At 55.5% G+C, this 20,060-nt stretch overlaps 7 protein-coding genes across 7 annotated transcripts; 3 read left to right on the top strand and 4 right to left on the bottom strand.

The window, feature by feature from the left end:
• The first annotated feature begins 1,861 nt into the window (after positions 1 to 1,861).
• On the top strand, positions 1,862 to 2,743 carry C8Q71DRAFT_554748 (RlpA-like double-psi beta-barrel-protein domain-containing protein-containing protein). The gene is made up of 4 exons (XM_047919313.1): positions 1,862 to 2,250; positions 2,304 to 2,414; positions 2,477 to 2,564; positions 2,621 to 2,743. The coding sequence occupies exons 1-4, from the start codon at positions 2,131 to 2,133 to the stop codon at positions 2,719 to 2,721; spliced, it is 420 nt and encodes a 139-aa protein (XP_047779685.1). The 5' UTR covers positions 1,862 to 2,130; the 3' UTR covers positions 2,722 to 2,743.
• Positions 2,744 to 2,980: 237 nt separating this feature from the next.
• Positions 2,981 to 3,855, bottom strand: C8Q71DRAFT_808103 (arp2/3 complex subunit). The gene is made up of 4 exons (XM_047926017.1): positions 3,607 to 3,855; positions 3,482 to 3,554; positions 3,247 to 3,429; positions 2,981 to 3,195 (listed from the first exon to the last, which is right to left on the bottom strand). Exons 1-4 carry the CDS (start codon positions 3,756 to 3,758, stop codon positions 3,133 to 3,135), a joined length of 471 nt encoding a protein of 156 aa, XP_047779684.1. The 5' UTR covers positions 3,759 to 3,855; the 3' UTR covers positions 2,981 to 3,132.
• Positions 3,856 to 4,455: 600 nt separating this feature from the next.
• Positions 4,456 to 5,800, bottom strand: C8Q71DRAFT_554406 (uncharacterized protein). Its single transcript, XM_047919311.1, has 4 exons — positions 5,643 to 5,800; positions 5,223 to 5,589; positions 4,832 to 5,167; positions 4,456 to 4,777 (listed from the first exon to the last, which is right to left on the bottom strand). The coding sequence occupies exons 2-4, from the start codon at positions 5,533 to 5,535 to the stop codon at positions 4,479 to 4,481; spliced, it is 948 nt and encodes a 315-aa protein (XP_047779683.1). The 5' UTR covers positions 5,536 to 5,589; positions 5,643 to 5,800; the 3' UTR covers positions 4,456 to 4,478.
• A 985-nt stretch (positions 5,801 to 6,785) lies between these two features.
• On the top strand, positions 6,786 to 7,723 carry C8Q71DRAFT_856844 (proline iminopeptidase; the record flags this gene model as incomplete). The annotated part of the gene is made up of 2 exons (XM_047927342.1): positions 6,786 to 7,447; positions 7,501 to 7,723. The coding sequence occupies 2 exons, from the start codon at positions 6,786 to 6,788 to the stop codon at positions 7,721 to 7,723; spliced, it is 885 nt and encodes a 294-aa protein (XP_047779682.1).
• Positions 7,724 to 8,014: 291 nt separating this feature from the next.
• C8Q71DRAFT_706334 (WD40-repeat-containing domain protein) lies at positions 8,015 to 10,333 on the bottom strand (the record flags this gene model as incomplete). The annotated part of the gene is made up of 2 exons (XM_047920498.1): positions 8,015 to 8,967; positions 9,022 to 10,333. 2 exons carry the CDS (start codon positions 10,331 to 10,333, stop codon positions 8,015 to 8,017), a joined length of 2,265 nt encoding a protein of 754 aa, XP_047779681.1.
• Positions 10,334 to 11,566: 1,233 nt separating this feature from the next.
• On the bottom strand, positions 11,567 to 12,690 carry C8Q71DRAFT_554411 (uncharacterized protein). The gene is made up of 3 exons (XM_047919312.1): positions 12,285 to 12,690; positions 12,129 to 12,229; positions 11,567 to 12,072 (listed from the first exon to the last, which is right to left on the bottom strand). Exons 1-3 carry the CDS (start codon positions 12,564 to 12,566, stop codon positions 11,979 to 11,981), a joined length of 477 nt encoding a protein of 158 aa, XP_047779680.1. The 5' UTR covers positions 12,567 to 12,690; the 3' UTR covers positions 11,567 to 11,978.
• Positions 12,691 to 14,933: 2,243 nt separating this feature from the next.
• C8Q71DRAFT_796171 (BAR-domain-containing protein) lies at positions 14,934 to 20,014 on the top strand (the record flags this gene model as incomplete). The annotated part of the gene is made up of 23 exons (XM_047925658.1): positions 14,934 to 14,959; positions 15,026 to 15,194; positions 15,296 to 15,394; positions 15,446 to 15,565; positions 15,619 to 15,882; positions 16,113 to 16,355; positions 16,409 to 16,567; positions 17,557 to 17,574; positions 17,631 to 17,731; positions 17,810 to 17,961; positions 18,018 to 18,177; positions 18,239 to 18,352; positions 18,406 to 18,564; positions 18,655 to 18,938; positions 18,960 to 18,976; positions 18,998 to 19,027; positions 19,067 to 19,153; positions 19,175 to 19,507; positions 19,529 to 19,556; positions 19,587 to 19,625; positions 19,650 to 19,710; positions 19,747 to 19,939; positions 19,961 to 20,014. 23 exons carry the CDS (start codon positions 14,934 to 14,936, stop codon positions 20,012 to 20,014), a joined length of 2,910 nt encoding a protein of 969 aa, XP_047779679.1.
• Between the last annotated feature and the right edge of the window lie 46 nt (positions 20,015 to 20,060).

The following is a 20,060-nucleotide window of genomic DNA, read 5'->3' as shown; positions in this document are numbered from 1 at the left end:
TTGCTCATTGGCCTGTCATAGCCTCTTCGCACTTGCATTGAGAAATTGAATGGATGCTTGTGCGCGTATCTCCAAAGCAGAGCGTCCAATATGGGCGCCCTCAGGCTACAGCCTGGGAAGAATGGATTTGCGGTGCTGCAAAACACCTGGTTTGACCACGTTCGTCGAGATTCTGCACGCCCGACTAGGTAATCATGGCAGCACATGGTCGCTGCGAAACAAGCTAAAGCTCTGTAAAAGGCATTCATTGGTCATGTCCCATTTGTTCAGAACGAGAACAGGTGCTGAGTAGTATGGCATCCCATACTTGCCATCCGAGGCGGCGCTGCCCTTTCTAGCTTTCTTTGCACCTGAATCAGAGTCGGTGTTTGAAAGCTGTTGACTTACTCAACAAACTGTCTGGAGCGGCAACCGTATGAAACATTTGATGACTAGCTCTGTGGCGCGAGAGGTACATCTCGACTGAGTGCTGCCATGAACACCCGAAGCACCAGTCTTTACTGAGTTCTATATCTCTGAATTGGTTCAATGGCGCGGAGAACTCACCGGTCACTCAGAATTAAACCGTGCGCGTCCGACAGTGAAACACCGTACGTGCGTCAGTAGTTGTGGTGTTGAAGACGCGCACGAAGTATGTTTTCGATAATGGAGGGGTTGTTGTGCTAGATTTAGTGTGGCGGCGGCGGCCTACATCGAGAGCTTCTTCGACTCAGCGAGTACATCGCGCTCCATGGCCGACTGAGGACTCGGAGGCCATACTTTGGCAGCGCATTTTTTCATACCGATGTCTCCCTCGGTCATAAGTCTTGAGTTTGGGAGCATTACGAGTGCAGAGGTCACCAAACGGCGATCCTGAGTCCTGTGTAAATACCTGTTGTGCGTTTCGACATGCCGCTACAGGTCATAATGCGGACGTACCAGAGTAGCCATCCGAATCACAGCATTTCAGACATGACACCTGTGGCTATTCACGGGTTTGCAGGGACTCATGATGATGGGAAGCAGCTGTAAGACTGGCTCTGTTCAAGTCGAAGCGGTTCGGCTGCTACCGTGACATGACGCCACCGTGACGGTTCGAACTTCGCCGTTGACAGATTAGGCAAGTGTACTGGTACACGCGCCTGCAGACCTTCAGCTTCCCTTCATCTTCTGCCTTGAACACACTCGTCCTGCACGCGGCGTGCGGAGGTCGACCCGAAACAATTGTTCAAGAATTAGAGAACGCAAGCGCGCCGGCATAGCGGCAGTTCACTAGGCACTGGCTGAAGCTTATGTACAACAACCTGTACATGCTGCATCAAATCGGTAACGATACATTCATCGTGACTTGGTAAAGCCACTCACTGGGCACTAGAGCGTTGAGCTTGCCTTCCACGTCTTCCTCCACCCAGCTGATTTCTTGTTCCTGAACTCAATCATGATACAACGAGGACCCAGACCGCACAGACGTGCACGGAGAACGCATCTCCGCAAGACTCGGAGAATCCATCTCTGGGCAGAGGCCAACGGAGATGCAGATCTCCACATGGTCGCCGAGTCTCTTCAAGTTTGGTCTCCATGGCTCCGTACAGGACCATATGGATCGATCGGAGAAAGACATGATTCCTGATGCGGCAGGGTAATTCGCGAGCAACATCATCATGCACTATCTGGGACGGTAACCACATTCATCTCGCCCAAAAACGGACAGTCCACACTCATAATATTTCCCCACTCAAAAGAGCATACCAACGCGTCCTGCGAGCGGATTGTTGAGCGGATGTTGTGTCAGCAATTGAGGTCCCAGCCTGTGCGCTGCCGTGGTGAGCTAGCCACCCATGATGCATGACCGGGAGGCATCGAAAGGGTCACTAACTCCGAACAGTTTCATGCAAAGGCGCACGTTCTGTTCGGTTCGTACGGCGCCGGTTGCACGCTGAACAGGGTGGGCGGAGTGGGTGGGTCTGGCCATGCCGCCCACATGGACAACCTGCGAAAGCAATGTCAGTGAGTACTACCAGACTTGGTCCTTGAGCGAGGGTACTTGATAGAACATATAAAAAGGCCTGCGTGGAGGACGGGGCTCCTTACGAGTTCCATTCGCCACAGCACAACGTCTCTTCAAGCACTCTTCAGTAGCATTCAGTACCAATGGCCCCCTTCGCTATGCTCGCCGTTTTCCTCGGTGCCCTCACCGCTATCGTCACCGCCACGCCCATGGACGGCGGCGAGATTGAAGTTCTCGAGAAGCGTGTCACCCACACCGGAAAGGTAGTGGACCCTCTACGCTATCGGTCATGATGGCGGCTCACCGTCTCTGACAGGCCACGTACTACTACCCAGGCCTCGGGGCCTGCGGCGAGACCGACGGCAACGACGACCCCGTCGTCGCCATTTCTCACCTCATCTACGGCAGCGGAGGAAATTGCTTCCAGGTGCCACTTCATTCGTCCTGCATAGCTAGATTGACTCGTGGACTGATGCACGACGTCTACAGTATATGCAGATCACTAACCCGGCCACGGGCACCAGCCAGTACGCCAAGACCGTCGACGAATGTGAGGGCTGCGGCCAGTACGATATCGGTCAGTGGGATGTTTACTTGAATACCTACATTGCGCTGACGAGCTCTCCGCTGCAGATCTGAGCCCCTCTCTCTTCAAGTCCCTGGGTGCTCCGCTCTCTCAGGGCGTTATCAACGGTGTTGAGTGGCACTTTATGGCTAAGGGATGGAGCCCGTGAGAGTCTAGAGACGATGACGCTTTAGAATCCAAGAATCGATAAGTTACTTGGGTGATACGTTGTGACCGCGAATGACCAAGTAATTTATGGGAATGCTCTGCGATCGAAGGTCCTCAGACGGGGCAGGAAGGACATACCGCAATCCCGTTAGCCTAGGGCAAAATCGCGTTACGCAGGCTGAGGGCTTGAGGTCTATCGAAGACGCAGTAGATGTTACAATCTTGATGTCTAGTCGCTTTATATCGTCCAAAGCCAGGCGACAGCAAACGCCTCCGCAGCCCAAGTTGGCGCATTGGCAGCAATTATGTCGTATTCCTTCAGACAATGGCATGTAGCGGGACGAAGTGATAACAAGGCAATCCAGCCCTTCATATGTTGCTCACGGTAAATGCTGTTACAGTTCCTTCTATATCATACAAGTCTTCTGTCTGTCATCGCGCGCACAATGCATCCTGTTCCAGCAGCCTCCGTCAACTGTGGATGAGAGTTAGTCCCTAATCACGGCTTGAAATCGTCATGCCGTACCTTTTCATGCCAGCCGAGCAACACACTTCCGCTGACGTCTCCCCAGCCAGGCATCGCCATGCCCTTGTACAGGTACTTCATCAAGGTATCCTGGGCGTCTGGTGAGAGTGCACGGACGATGTTGGGGATCTCCGTCGCCTTGGTGCTATTGAGTATCGATACAACGGTCTGCAGCGTAAGGTTCTACGATCATAGTTAGCATTTGAACATCGCAACGACAGTTGATGCTGATCACCTTCGCTTCGTCGACGTTCGGACCGTATGGCGCACCCTCAAGGGCGGTTGTCAGAGCTCCTGCAGTATCCCCTCTAGCCAAAGGTCATCAGCATCGCAAACTGGAGTTAATCATGATAAACACACCTTGCCAGAGACTGCCGCACTGTTGCTGCCTTCTGCTTCGCGTCGCTCACGACCTGCGAGGGGTCGCGCTCATCGGGCTCATACAGCTCGCTCTCCAGAAGCACATCCTCATCGTACTGGTCAATGTCAATCTTCCGGAAGCTGCCATCCATCTTAGTTGGTGAAGTAGTAGTCGCCTTCAGCGCCGTTGAGCTGCAAGCTAGCCGTTCCAGTCGGTGTCAACAGTCGCGACCTGCACACCGCACTCGCAGCCGCAGGGCACAGTAGGCGCTCATGTAGGTTCCCATATCGGGGTACTTCACGTGACACGTGGTCTGACGCGCAATGATCAATATCGATCAATCCCCGCTGCGTGCCAATTGCCAAACCGTGACTTCACTGCAAGAGCCTTCAATATTCAGTCCAAACTTGTTCCCCCATTTGTCGATCTCTATAGCACGCGTAGGTGATGAATCTGCCAAAGAAATGCAGGATTACTCATATGGTACATGTCTCAGTATAATCTGCCGATGCGTTCCGAAGCTCCGACTCGGAAATGATACTTCGAAGTCGGCCATGTATTGGTAACAAGCGAATGTCCCAACTCACACAAGCAACGGTCGTTAATTCCAGCTCGTATTGCGAGTATCGCGGATATACCGCGGCGGTCGAACAATAGAATGGCACAAGCGTTCTACAGCCAGGCCCTACAAGAGATCGTCGAAGCCATACATGATTCAACATCCCATATGTTACCTACAAAGACAGTTCGAACGGAATCATGCTATCTTACATACCCCTTTCAGGTCCGCTGTCCATCATCATCTGCCTATACAAATACAACATAAACACATAAGTTATAGCGAATACCATCCAAGCATGCTCACAGACGTCTACGTCCGGGGTGGTACCGAGGGCAACATTGGACCACCCGTCTGCACTTGGCCATCTGCCTGTGCTTTCAGCAGCGTGCCGAACCCAACGGCAAGGGAGCCAAGTGCATGAGCGGTACTGCTTGCCAAGAAGGCACCGCCCACGCCCGCCGAGATGGCAGGCAGAGCGGGCAGAGATCCAACAGTGATGAGCACGGCGGACAATGCGCTCATTGCTTTAGGATGTTCGGTTGTGAGCGACTCGAGCGCCTGACAGGCGTTCACGAGCCACACTGGGGCATGCGTGATAGTCGTAGGTACTGAAATCAACGTCAGTCAGTCAAGGGCGTGGTATCGTGGAGTGAGCTGCGCACCATCACCTGTCATATCATCCGGAGTCATTGGCGGTGTCGAGACAGGAGTGTTCTTCGACGACGGGCTCTTGGACGAAAACACGGAAGACGCGATGGACGATACGCTCTCGATGGAGCTCATCGTAGCGGAACGCTTTGGTGTCGGAAGCGAACTACGAGTTACTACCTCAGACGTCGACTTGGACTTCTTAGGTTGGGGCTTCGGTGGAGGCGTGGGCGGGGTAGGGCTCGCCGCCTCGGCCTCTTTCGAGTCATCCCCTTTGCCTACGATCCACCAAAGTCCCGACGGCCTGCTCTTGACAGCGATAGCCTCCTTCTTCTCAGTATCGATGTCCCCTGTGCATATCATCAGTACAATCCTTTTTGCAAGGGCATTGCTACAGCTACGTACATCCCATATTGCGCATGGCAGTCTTGAAGGACTTCCAGTTCCACTTATACTTTCCGCCGTGCATGTTCTTCATGACGAGCTTGACTTCGTCAAGGCGCTTGCGCGCCTTCTCTCCCAAGTAGTGCTGCCCGACCTTGTGCCAATAGTCCTTCGGGACTTTGCGTTCGATGCATCCCGCCTTGATCTGGGCCAGCCAGTCGTTGACGGGGGGATCCTTCCTGGGATTGCCGAGGAAACGCGGGGCATCGCTCCAGGACACGAAAACGGGTGCGAGGTCGAAGGGTTTGATCTTGAATGCGTCAAGCACCGACATCGTCGAGACGAGAATGCCTTAACAGAGGGTGAAGGGTCCTGGTAGCGAGGTATCCTGCGATAGAGTAAGCACCCGCTTTAAAGCACCCAAGCAATGTAAATGCCGACCTCGTTGCTTCGGTGCATCTCCCTTGCGGGTGTATCACAGGATCTCGAACCGGCAACTTGGGGACCAGATGATCGTCTGCTCTCGAGAACATGGACGCGCAGTGTTGCAGATCCGGAACCGACAATGAGCAGCGTGCCGAACAAACCCTAGTGGCATGCTGTGCACCTCGTTGCGCACACGCGTTCGATTTCATTATCCACATACACGCCCCGCAGCATAGCTGTCACCTCTCCGTATGAGCTGCGTATGAGTATCAGCTAGCTGGGCGGGTGTCAATAGGCGGTTCCAGACATTCATGTACCTAGCCGCACCATGTTGTCGACGAGAACGTCTTTGCCTCAGTACCTAGATCATCAGATGAGGGCCGATAAGAGAAACAAACAACGCTCTATTGCAAGTAGAAGGGAGTGCCGCCGGCGATGATCAACCTGCGACGAAACGAGTTGGTGACACTGAAGGCGCAAGACATCCTGTGGCATGTATGGGTGTCTGATAAGCTGAACGTAGTCTTGCCAGGACGTGTTTTGCAACGACGATCTTCAGACAGCTCGGTGAGACTGATTGATAGCCATCCTGTGCGTCAAATCAGCGATTTAAGCCTTGAGCATTGTCGGTCCGATCATGTTGCGGTATCTCCTCACCATAAGTAAACGTCCCCGAAACCTTCTCTCAAAATGAGTATAAAAGGGTGGTGTTCATCTTCGTCGGTGAACATCGCTCATCACGGCCTAACCACAATTCCGGAGCTTATCCAAATGAGATGCTCCACCCATCAAGCTGACAATGCTGAACAGGACCTGACCTTCTACCTCGACGCGGAGTGCTCTGTTACAAGGCGCGTGAAGCCCTGCGATCATACAACGGTCTCTCACTATGTAGCCCAACAGGTGGCCTCAGTGTCGGCTGTAATTCAAGTTGAGCGATGAAAGACATACCAGATTTGCGATGGTGATCCGGCGTGGCGAGAGGGCCCTCCGTAGTGTTTCCGGCCTTCGGATATCGCCGCCCTGCTTGATTTGCTATATAACTTGTGACGACAGTGGTGATTGCCCATCTATCGCTCGCGCTCAAGGAAAGGTGCGTCTACAGTGGGCAAGCAATGTATTGCACATCTGACACTCTATAATTGCCAATTAGCAAACATGGCCAACCCTTCAGCACAAATGAAAGAAGGAACGATCCCTTTTACCTATCAGGGGGAGACATTCGATACGCACTATAAGGTCTTTGGCGAATTGGCCAACCGCTCACGTCCACCACTTCTCGTCCTGCACGGAGGACCTGGGCTGACTCATGATTACTTGTTGCCCCTCTCCGATCTTGCGCTCGTCGGCATCCCAGTCATTCTCTACGACCAAATCGGTAACGGAGCGTCCACTCACCTGAGACAGAAGGCCACAGAATTCTGGACAATCGACCTGTTCGTCGCCGAACTCGTCAACCTAGTCAAGAAGCTCGACATCGAGAAGTCCTACGACATTCTTGGGCATTCGTGGGGAGGCGTGCTGGGAGCGGAGTATGAAATCCGCGAGCAACCGAAGGGCTTGCGACACCTCGTTCTGAGCAACGCCCTGGCGGCGGCGGAGATCCGGTCACGGTCCGTTGCGCAACTTGCACAGGCAATTTCAAGAGAGGTTCAGGAGGGACTGGCCGTTAGGATGAAGGACCCGCAGAGATACTACGCTGCCTTAAAGGCCCTGCACGCTAAGCATGGGTGCACGGTGCAGCCGACGCCCCCAGAAGTCGTTCGGTCTTTCGATCGCATCTTCGCGGAGGACGGCGATCCGACAGTGTCAATGACATCGTATGTACTGCTGTACCGACGTTCAAAGCCTTTGGGTGCTCACTGTGTACCAGGATTTTGAAAGACTGGACAATCATCGATCGCCTGCACAGAGTACTGGCTCCAACTCTGGTCATCAACGGGCGCAAGGATTTCATGCAGGACTTCGTAGTGGCGCCCTTTTTCGAGAAAATCAACAAAGTGAAGTGGATCACTTTCGAGCAGTCGAGTCACTGTCCGTTCTGGGAGGAGCGACAAAGATATATGGAGGTCATCGACGATTTCCTGAAGTTGTGAGAAGGTTAGTTAGGCGAAATGACAACTGCGAATATTACTCACGTCTATGTGCAACTGCAAGGGCTTGATGTTACGCGAAGTTAGGATGAGAATGATTCCCATTACCATGTAATCAGACCTGCTCTTCCATCTCGCCTGATTCGCACGAATCATAGTTGCATAAGGAATTTGTGGTCTAACAAGGCATACGGAAACTGTCAAGGGTGTGCCATATCATGTCACTGGTGTCGAGCTCTAAACGGAAATGCATCGACAAATTCTAGGATCTCATACCAATCTCGTTCTGTTGGATCATATGTTCTCCCCGCGACTGCGTGCCTCTGCGAGGCTCAACTCTATCGCCAAGCGCAAATCTTCGTCTTCATCCTCAGCATCCTCAGTGAGCGGCGTAAACTCCGGTGATCCTGAGCTCCTGCTTGTCTGTCGAGCGAAACCGGCAGAGATGAGCGACGGCCCCGCGGAGGACGAGCGGTTGGGTGGTGAATTCTTGCGCGCAACAAGCAGTGGGGAGGAAGTCGCCGAGGCTGGTGTGGGCGACGGCGCCGACGAAACCGACTGCAGAGACATCGGGGTCGTCCATGCGTTACGAAGAGACTCTGCACTACTAGGGCCGGACCGACGCATAGCACTCGGACTCGCAGGTGTACTGGGCACGGACACACCCGTAGAAGACGGCGTACGACTAACGGGCGGAAAGTGGTCCAGATCCGTCGTTGATGGCACAGAGACGCTAGTCTGTGTATTGAATGAGGACGACAGGGACCCGTTGAGAGGGATGTGAGTGAAGCCCGCTTCCATCGGCTCCGGGTGCATGCGAGGCGATACTTGAATCTTGTGGTTAGACTGCAACGGGACCGTGCGGGGCAGTGTGCGCCCATTGATGACGATACTGCCATTCGAGTGCGATTGCGAAGAGAACGAGGACGTGCGTGATGTCATCGCGGGCGACGGTGCGTGTTCGATGAACGCCGAAGGTCCGGACACGGGAGTTTGCAGATCGTCGAAGTCGGCCATGAAGACACCGTCATCCTCGGTTGTGGATAGGGCACGCCTTAGCCACCGATCTTCCTCCTCATCCCTGCTGAGCATGAGAACATACTCCACAGCCTCAACCTCATTCAACCCCATGTGCGCGAGGGTTGACTGCTGTTCCCTCTCCCGTCCGAACGTACGACGCGTATGCGATTGCTCTTCGTCTAGATCGCGGCGTGACTCCGCGATGTCGCGGTACATCTCGATTTGCTCTGCGTAGACATGTAAGTTGATGGACGACGACAAGGTACACAGATTACACTCACGTTGCCACTTGGCCAGCCCCGAATTCCGGGAGGCTTTGGCTTGCTTCCCCTTTGCGTGCGCCTTGTCGTGCTTGCCCACCGGGCCGGCTTGCCATGCCATGACCCTGCTTCCGACCGACGCAAGGAGCACCGTGCGCTCCAGGACGATCTGGCTGACACCATCCCACTCGCCACCAACAGCAGGACGGGCACCGGGTGACGAGAAGGTCCTGACATGCGTGAGCGACAGCGAGTCCCAGACCTTAATCGTCCCGCGAGAAGAACCAGATGTTAGCACAATAGTGTTCCACGCAAGCGCAGTGACCGCGCCGTCTTCGTGTGCATCGAGCTTGCGGAGAGGGGCGATGCTCGTCTTGCTTGTCGAGGTGGAGCCGTCCCAATCGAAGATACTGATGCATCCCAGCTGGTCACCGACGAGTACGAAGCTAGTCTCGCTTTCCTGGGTAGCGAATACTGGTTTGACCACGGTGACTGAGCCGGCTGAGCCATCACCGAGGGCGAAACGTTCAACGTCGGATGTAGTTATGTCGACATCAATCCGGTACAGATAAGGATCGTGTTTGTAGGCGACCAGAAGACCGACTTCACCATCGCGTGGGGCCGAGACATGGATATCCAGGAGCTCGCGGAGGGGCACGAAACCGGCCGGTGTCTGCGTAGCATTGAACGCGGGGAACGGCGCTATCGTCAATTCGGTCGGACAATGATCGAGCACTTCTCGCTCTCCGATCAGGACGGGGCGCAACCCGGACCACACGATGATCTTGTTGCTCTCCATGGCTGCGACCACCATCCCGCGGGTGACATCCACGACAAGCTTCGCACACACATCCCTCTCGAGACCGTCCTTCTTGATCGACGTCCAGACGCACTTCATCTGCTTCACGTCCCAGAGCTTCACTTGGCCGTGCGCATCGCCCGTGGCGAAAGCGCTCGGACCTTCCTGGCCGGCTTCCGTATTGCCCCATGCAAGCGCACACACGGCCGCCTCATGGCACTCCTCCAACTTGCAACGTGCGTGCTTGGCCGCCGACGGACGGTTCCCGTCCATGGCGCGCACCGCCGTCGTCACCGCGACCTCGCCGTTGCGGAACCCCCACAGCACCTTCGCCGTGCGCCCCTCGGATGCGAGCGCAATCGCCGTGACATGCGGCGAGAATTCGAGATTCGGATTCCCATGCCCCAGCCCGTTGGCGGTCCCGCTTGCGTCGAGATAGCCGCGAAGGACCTTGCCCGTGAGCGGGTACGAGCGTGCGACAATCCCGTACTGGAGTGAGGCGGTGAGCAGCGTCGTGTTCGGCATCAAGTGCATGGACACGACGTCCGAGTGGTGGGGCACATGTGTAACCGGCTGGTTGCGGGATCGTTCCCAACGCCTGCAACAACGAGATGAGCGACATGTCAAGACTTCTCCACAGTACAATTCATTGAGTAAATTACGACCCCTGACGACAGGCGGAGGGGCCACATTCCGGGCTGACATTCTGGCCCGAATGCATCAGGGGCGCTGGGTCCGGATGGTCCAGAGCACAACATCGATGTCTGGACAATTCTGAACGCAAATGGCGTTCCCAGACGGTCTCGAGCGCTGCAGCTTGTAGTCTGTCGCGCCCTAAGCAGAGCTGTGTAGCTCACACTCGGTAGTCGACACTGCTTCATCCGGATGATGAGCCAACCCGGGACGCTAAGGTCCGGGGATCATTCGTGCCTTGGCCAGCGCGACCTGTCCCGTCGTCCGGACACTATTAGGTATGCGGCCCTCATACTTCGACATCCCGTCCTGGTGTACATTTGGCGTTTGCACCCCTTGGAACAGAATGACGTAGGCTTCTGGGCAGGTTCCGCGAAAGAGCAGCTACGATACCCTCTGACGTGTGGGGAGTCTCTCCGTTCGCCAGTAACCGGCTCCCATCCACGGCGGAACATTCTAGCTGCTCAGCCAGGCAGTCCGAGTGAGACGTGGCGATGTACAATGGGCAGGACACGATGCGATTGAGGCCTTGCCTCCCGCTCACCACGCTGGAAGGGCGTGGCCGGCAAGTTGAATGACGTACCGTCTCAGATTGTACCTCAGGACAAATTCGCGCCTCCAGGTGCCCTCTTCGCGACGTAGCATCAGGCTCTTCCGCTCGCCATCATCGCGGAGATCGCTCTCGGGAGAGATTCCGAGGAACTGGTAGACGTACGCGCGCCGCCAGGTGTTGTCGTCCTTTACGTGGGCGTGCAGCTGTCTGTTCGTTCCGGAGAGCGCAAAGAGCGAGTCAGGGTCAAGGAAAGCGGTGATGTGCGTGAGTGATTCCGAAGGAAAGCGCAGCAGGATGCTTTCGCCATGGCTGAGAGAGCGATGTTTTCCATGTTGACCAGAAGTTCGCGGGTGAGCGTGCGGTAGATTCAATCGAGCTGCGTTCTTGTGAGGAGCTTCGATGGGCCTACTGGGCATAAAACTTGGTTGCGAGCTGATGAACGAGGCGTCGCAGACGGTTGTCTGCGATGGTGATGGTCGGTGGCGAAGATGGAGGGCAGTCGCTTGGCGCTCGCCCCTCTCCGACGTCAGGCGACATCGATGTCCTCGACTGGCCTAAGCACTCCCGATATGTCGGTCTCTGCGCATCGACCTGGCAAAGCATAATGAAACTATAGTACTATGCGAAAGGCCGCATATAATTGATCTTATATCCAAGGACGAGCAAGAGCTTCGAAGCTGCAGCCTAACGTGCCTAGCAATGCTGCAAACAAAAAAACCGTATTGTATGCGAACAACACCGAGTGTCTCATGTACAGTAGCCACAGTGGAGATGGCAACGCTGATTTCTTGGGTATTGAAAATGGGCTGCGTTGCATAATGCATATTAACTGAATACACGAGCGAGACTCCTCATAACTACGTGCAGGTATGTATAGCGACGTGTTATGACGGTACAATAAGTGAAGCGTCCTGGTGCAATGTGCAGACGTGCTTAATGAGGGAGGCTGATGGGGTTGGCCTCGTCACTGATGACCTGGTCAACTTTCGTGACCCTACGATCCTCGGGGCCATCGCCTTCCTCCACACTACAGTATGATGAATGTCAGTCACTTGCGCATACGTAGAGATCTCGAGGACGTACACGACATTCAAAGACGAGTTGACTGTGCTGGATGTCGAGGCCCCGCCGACCTTGATCCTCTCATAAATAGTCGCCCTGTAGTAGACACCGACGGTGCCGGCCTGTTGTATGTCTCAATTACGCCGAACGACAACAGCTGACAGTGTATCTACTCACTGACTCGGGCTCCTTCTTGTTGGCAGGTACCTCCACCGCGCCGAGGAAAGAGACAGTAGCAGACTGCTCGAGGGCCCGCTCACCCTGGAACAGCCCCTGGTACTGCGCACGGCTGAGCCGTTTGCCGTTCACGGTGATCTCCGGGTCCTCGTCGATAAAGGCGTCGAACGCAGCGCTGAAATCGCTTGGAGTGGATGCCTTATAGATGGCCGAGATGCTCTCCTCCACCCAGTCGGTGAGCGGGATGACGACGGGGCCAGGACCAAGAGTAATGTTAGCCATTGTGCGAGTAGTGGTGGTCAGTACGGGAGTACGGTTGACTGGACGATGGATGATGGAGAGTCTGAGAGGGTTGAGGTGCTTGTTATATATCCTTGCGAGGCTGCGGAGGCGGTCCAGGACGTGACAGAAAGGCTAGTACCATGCTCCGCCCGTGGCGACAGGGCGGGCGGTAAGACGGAATGCCATCATACTATGGGATATGCGAGCTGGAAGACGTGATGGGCACCACCGCCTGACACAGTCAACGTAATGGTGACTTGGCCGGCCGTGGCTGTAGATGGATTGACAGACAAGGGAGATCGTATTTGTCAATGCGTCCGACCTGTGAGCAATCAAAAATCGAGACTACCTCAAGGCTATGCTGGCGAGTCCTGTGGCGACGTGTCACGATGGACGAACGTTGCTGCCAATCCTCGTTTCACAGGCACGCCCGGTGGGCGGACGGTTCACATACGGGCAGCGCGCCGATGTCAAGGCAGCGGCAAATGCAACCTGGTGACAACAGTATCAGTCGTGATGGACAGATGAGTTGAAATGGAGGTGTAAGCTGACCGTGTCGGCTCCGCTGAGACTACAGACTATAGCAGACAGACAACCTGGGTAGTAATGAATAACCTCAGAAGACTCACACTCGGTGACAGAGAGCGCGATGACGGTACCTATGACGCCCTACGGCGTAGTGCCAGTCGAGGCCCCCTAACAAACTGTCAAATGCGTAGGCAACAGATGCTTTTTGTGGCCAGTCTTACCTGCAGCGCTCTCGGCGCTCCGAGAGCGTTACGGATGTTGAGTTGTCAGAGCGAGCGCTCCGCTGGGGACTAGCTACCACTACGCTGTTCTCAACTTCTCAAAATTCCGCGGGGTATTCCTGACTCAGCAAAGAGAAGAGTTAGTCGTGAACGGCAGCAGGACTTTTCGAAAGCAAAGGACTTGCCGCGGTCTTTCTCGCAGCACAACCCGTGACGCGACCGTCTTTGGGCCTCAGGGCTACATGGGCAAGGTTCGACGAGGCGCAGTCACGGCGCTCAATTATCTGCCAGTGTCACCGCCACAGAACTACGAGCAAGCGGCGCAGGACGAAGTGACTGAGCACATGCTGGGCCGCGTAGTGACCGTAAGTTGGAGCCAAGCATGGCGTGTCTTTGAGTCGGGACAGGCGGGCACCTCCGAATTGATATGGAGCTCCTGTATGACGCTCTTGACCCGCCAAATTCTGAAGCCCAGAGTGCAGCAGCTTCATTGCACACCTAAAAATTAGTGTAGTCAGCGAGCGCTACGTTGAAGTCGAGACTATCCTACTCTAGGGGTCTGAAAGACAGCTACAGGCGATGTTCACGAGCAATGCATTGAGCAACGCACGACAACCTAGCTCGAGGTGAGGCCACATGTGTTTTGACGACGGGTGCACTGTATTGATAAATCAGCATGGCGAGAACATGTCTGCATAAACCAAATCACGCACGTCGAAGGAGGGCGAACTCATAAGTCCGTCAGCCTGAGCCAAGTCTGGAATAGTTCTGTCATTCGCGGCCCAAACACATGAAGGCGACTTGCACAGGGCAACTAGTTCAGCAACGTTCTTCGATGCCCAACGTGGCCGCCGGCCCCACGCCACGGTCACCATACTCGGAACCGTTGCGGTGGGGCTGGGGACGATGTTGAGGGAAATGTCCAAGGTCGCGGAGGGTGTGTGTTATGTGAAATATTGGATTTTCAGGCAGATCGGTCTCTAGGATAACTCTGGAGAAGGACTCGGACGCCGGGCACCAGTAGCTCTCTGAACGCAGTGTGAGCTGAGTAGCTTGACTGTCAATCTGTGAGGAATCGACTAGCCTTGTCAATACGGTGAACACTACGTAGCAGCTCCGGTAGGTCGAAGGCTCATTGAACCTCGCTCTGCCAGTGCGGAACCGTCAGATGCACATCCTATATTGCAAGCGACGATTAGTACAGACCATTATCCTGGATGTAGACGCAACTTCCTCGTTCGCGGCCTGAGCGCGTCAACACCGTAAATCCTGGGTCGTGGATGGACCGGACCTGCTTTCCCGCCTTAGGAATTGGCATAGAAATCCATTCGGCTTGTTCACCTTCAAGGAGGTTGGCGGGGACTCCGTTTCACTGGTTTCCATATCAGGAATTCAACGCCCGGGATTTGCCGTGGCGAATATCCTCAGCCACCGTGCACGGACTGAGTGTCGTGCAAACGTTCACCCATCCCCGTCGTCATTGCCGTGCCCTCTTCCTGTGATATCTTGTCTCAGAAGTCCTTGCGCGAAAGATTACACACACGCGTCTCGGCGTAACCCCACGCCACTGGAAACGCGTTCAATTGCCCAACCCGTCTTCTCTCCTACCACATTCATCATGGACGCCCAAAAGCCTGCGGCCAAGTATGTGGCATGCTGCATGTAACGCATTTCATTCCTGACCTCTGTGACTGTTTTCGTGTCTTTCAGGAAGCGCAAGCTCACGGATAGGAACCTCCCGAACGCATTCCTCCAGACACCAGAGTTCTCCGTGGACTCCCAGATGTACCGCGACCTCCTCGACATGGAACGTCGGTTGGACTGGACAATGACGCGAAAGCGCGTAGAGGTGCAGGACGCTCTCCAACGTATTGCGCCCGTACGTACTCGATGGGCTATGAACCTTAACGATAGCTAACCGGACGTGTCCAGACAACGCGCACGCTCCGCATATTCCTCAGTCACACTGTGTCTGGACAGCCGTGGCAACAAGGCGCAGAGGGAGAAGCGAAGGTGAACCCGGAGACTGGCGAGGGCATCCCGGCGTGGCAGTTCAGGATTGATGGGCGGTTGCTCGAGGTGCGTTCTCCTGTCCGGGATGGCCATCATCACTTCTTGAGTGTCGTCCAGATCCCGAACCACAGAGCAAAAGACCGGGTACCCCCGCGAAAGCTCTCTGCCCTGGTCAAGCAAATGGTCGTCGAGCTCGACCGAGACATGAACCTGTACCCGGAGGGCAATGTCGTCGAGGTGAGCTGCCCCCCATGTTCGTGCATGTCGTGATGTCGCTCAACATAGGCCAGTGGGTGCGGGGAGCCAACCAACCTGCGATGGATGGATTCACAATCCGACGAAAAGGGGACACGCCCACCAAGATCCGGATAATACTGCACCTCGAGCAACAGCCGGAGCAGTACAAGGTACACCCAGAACTAGGGACTCTTCTGGGCGTGAAAGAAGACAGTCGAGTCGGCGTTGTGCAGGCGCTGTGGAACTACATCAAGGTTGAGGGGCTTCAAGACAAAGTTGATCGTCGCATGGTCCGAGCAGACGCACATCTCCGACCGGTAGGTTGCTTCTCACGACTGTTACCATATTGTTGGGATATGTGCGCGCAGACGAATGGCATCGCGTCCCTCAACTGGCCTTGTTTCTACGCGACCTGCACACTGCCGGTGGACCTCATCATGGAGGTACTCAGATGCGGAGACTGACCCGTTTCGCCTGCGCACATTGATGCCTAGCAATATGTAATCAACGCAATACCAAGATGCTTTGCTGATACATAGCCTCTCAGATATTTGGCGCAGAGTCTGTCATGTTCCAGCAACTGCCAGAACTCGTCAACCGATACCTCCTCCCGCCGGACCCTATCATCCTCCATTACACTCTCAACCCGGCAATCCCCCCGCCAGAGAAACCGGGCGCGTGGGACGCCGAGGTGAAGCTGGATGACTCTGGTCTGAAGAGCCGGATGAGCCACGCCGTCGTGCAGATGGCCGCCGAGACCGCTCGCGAGCTCGCTAAGCTTGACGACGAGGTACGCTGACCCGCGGTCTTTACTTCGTTCTTGACCTCACTCGGCCCTCCCAGATTGCCATGCACGTTCAATCACTCAACAACGCGCACCTCAAGCGCACATTCCTCCGCGCCTTCGCCGAGGACCCGCAGCAGTTCATCCAGACGTGGCTCGCCTCGCAGTCGCGCGACCTCGAGACGATGCTGGCGAGCGGCCCAAGCGACGGTGCGACGGTGCGGCAGGAAGACCTACGGCGTAGCGAGTTCTTCCGCCTGCCGTGGGTCGAGGAGGCGGTGGCGGTGCAGGAGGGTCTGCGCCTCGCTGCGAGGGCGGGGATGTGATGAAATGCGTCGGGTACAATCCTTTGACCTGGAGACTTCATCGCTGTCGTTCTATTGTAAGTACGGTGTAATTATGTATCACCTTCGTGTTGCTCCTATCATCGAACTTTGCTAGCCTTTTTAGACAAGCAACATTGCACCGCTGTACTGAAGTGAGATCTGCCTTACGCGAGGCAGCGCGACTTGTGGTCGAATCGAGTGGAATCCACTTGCTGCACCTTACGTCTATACCACCACCAGATCGACTGACTTGGACACGGGCCTACATAGTACACCGCTTCCTGAGACCTGTCAGAGTGCTCAACTTCCGACGCGCAGTCCGTGAGGCTCGAGAGTGAGGTTGGTCCCTGAGCCGGTACAGACGCCTGTCGGTCGCATTTAATTCCTTTGACCTCATCGCGTTCTAAACTCATCTCGGAGTAACCGTCTATTACTACCGTCTTCCTCCTCCTGTGTGTCAGAACTCTTCTACATCTCTCTCAAATAAATACATACCCTTTCCAACTGAAATGGGTACCTGAGATGGTGAGCGCGGAGGATTCGCCGAGTGTTGAGTTGCGAATTAGGCAGGCGGAGGCTTCCCGATACATCTAGGCTTCTAGCCCGTTGCCGGTTTCCCTGACGAAATGGTCCAATTTCGATGATAAGGATGATCTCGGATATTCAATGGCGCCATGCGGTAGTGTGGGGCGAGACTGCTTGAACCCGACCACCATCGTCCTCGAAACCGAGTTCTCTACGCGCGTCCCGGCGACTACTCGTGAGTATCTGTGAAGTGACACGTCGAACAGGATTCTGCGTGGACCACCATGGCGGGCAAGCAGGTAAGAGCATGCGTGTTACGGCGCGGAGAGCAGCACTGAGTTCGTGACGATATGCAGCTCGGTAAGCTGCGACAGGTGCGGTGTTATTGAGAAGGGCTACTGGACGGCCATCCTGACGGACACGTCGTTAGTGGGCGGGCGAGGTCATCTCGTCGCGCGACAAGACGGCAGTGACTGAAGAGTTCCGCGAGCTCGAGCATGACATTGAGTTGCGGAGGCAGGGACTATGGAGGTGAGTGGTAGCCCCGGGCCTGCTGCGACGACCTGTTATTGGTCATGGTTCGAGGACTAACTGTGGTATCATGCCCAGACTCCATATAGCCTCTGAAGATTATCATGACATCCTCAACAAGAAGAAGGAGTGCGAAGCCCTTGATGAGGCGGAGAAACTGCTACCCGTCGATGCGCTGGGCATAGTCATGATCAAGCATGGGGAGGAATTTGGCGACGAGTCTGCCTTCGGTATGTCTTTCTGCGGTGCCTCATGAAGGATCCCGATCGATTATAGATCAACACAGGTACCTCGCTCATGAGCATGGGGCGTGCGCTGTGCAAGGTAGCCACGTTGCAAGAGACGTTCGCCATGACTTTCGAAGATACCTTCCTCGCGTCCGTCTTCCGTATGGAAGACGAGATCAAGGAGTACCAGGCCCAGAGGAAGAAGCTCGAAAGTAGGCGGTGCGTCAACAGTGCAATCCATTGAACCTTGCCACGATTTACCTTACCACGTGCTTGTCAGGCTGAGCTACGATGCGGCTATTAGCAAGCTGGAGCGGATGAAGAGTAACAAGAAGGAGAAGGAGAAGGACCGAAAGGATGCGGAAGACGAGCTGGCCAATGCAAAGTCGCGCTAGTACGTCATTCTTGATCAGTGGTCGGTACAGTATCTCATGTTTCTTTCCACAGTGAGGAGACAGCAGAAGACGTCCGCGCGCGGATGTATGCTATTCAAGAGAACGAAGTGCTCCAACTCCGGGAGCTAACCTCCTTCGTCCACCTGAAAGTCAATTTTGTCGAGCAGTACCTCGAGGTGCTACGCGATGTCAAGGCCAACTGGGTAGACGAGTGCGTCTTCATGCTCTGTCTATAATCGTGTGCGAGGTTTGATTCATCCTCCAGAGCGACTGTCAAACACCTAGAGTTATCTCGTCCCAGAGGGCCAATGCACATGTTCACACGCGAGACGGAGGTCAAGCCCGAGGTATCGCGCTTCGGATCCATGCGCTCGAACAAATCTCGGTCGAAACGATCTGCTGTGTCTGATGAGTCTTCATCAGACGGAGAGTCTTCTGAGGAAGAGGCACAGCCTAGGAGGCGGTCGCGTGGCCTCTCTTTCTCAAGCAAGAAGTCAGATGTAGGCAGCAGGCCTCCTTCCCGCCCTCCTTCGCGGCCACAATCCCGGGCAGAGCGCAAACGCACGGACAGTACTGTAGGCGCAAGTGACAAGGAGAAGGACAAAGACAAGGACAAAGAGAAAGTGGAGAAGTCGTCTCGCAAGCTCAGTGTCGCTGGCTGGGCGTCTTCAGCGGTGAGCGTGGTCGGGTCAGTCGCGAGCCGGGGAAAGAAGGACAAGGACAAGGATAACTTCGCCACCCTGCGCGACAACGATGGCGGCGGAGACGATAGCGACGCCTCCGATGGCGCGTCAAGCGCTGTGTCACATTCCTCGCGCAAGTCCAAGCACCGCAAAGGGAAGAGTTCAGGCTCCATCACCAGCACCTCTCCTGTTGAACGCCGCTTGTCGATGCGGAAAGCGAGCGGCAAAAGGGTCGTCGTCGCACTGCATGACTTCGCAGCTGGGTCGACGGATGAGCTCAGCTTCCATGCGGGCGACCAAATTGCCGTCGTGAACGAGGTGCTAGATGGCTGGTGGATGGGTGAGCTCGCTGGAAAACGCGGGCTCTTCCCGACGACCTACACGGAAGTCCTCTCGCCCACCCCATCCGCGCCTCCATTGCCGCGCCGTCCGCCAGCCATGACACGCGGCACTGGTGCGAGTGCGCCCCCTGTACTCTCGGGCGTTGGCGAGCACGGACGCAAACGGTCTACGTCTAGTCGTGCGTATGAAATGAGCAGCTCGGACGAAGAGCATCCATTTGGCGACCATAATATCGCTGCGAGCCGAAGTCCCCTATTTGGCCAGTTCACAGGAGATACCGCCCCCGGCGACGCGGAAGAGGACGAGAAGGAGCGGCTCATTGGCCGCCCGCCGTCATTTGACGGTGAGCACGCCGCGACACCGTCCAGCAGCCGGCCTCCGCTCTCACGGCGTACCACGGACCAAGGGCTCAGCTCGTCGCCGGCGACGAAGAAGCCACCCCCGCCGCCCCCGCCGCGGCGGCACGGGGGTTCAATGCACGGCAGTCCGGTGCCCCCGCCTATACCAAACCGGCCGCTGCATACGAAATCGTCGCAGTCGAGTTCGAGCTCGTTCTTAGCGGTGGCTGCCGCGCCCACGAAGAATGAGGACGATCTGACGCATTCGCCATTTGATAGCCCCGGAGACGCGTGGTGATTGTCGGCATACGGAGGCATTATCTGTCGGACTGGATATCGGACTC

The sequence above is a fragment of the Rhodofomes roseus genome (genome assembly GCF_022264815.1).
Source record: "Rhodofomes roseus strain CIRM-BRFM 1785 chromosome Unknown C8Q71scaffold_8, whole genome shotgun sequence".
NCBI classification, from domain to species: Eukaryota; Fungi; Basidiomycota; class Agaricomycetes; order Polyporales; family Fomitopsidaceae; genus Rhodofomes; species Rhodofomes roseus.
Note: the sequence above shows the minus strand (reverse complement) of the source record. Positions and strands in the feature narration are given on the sequence as shown.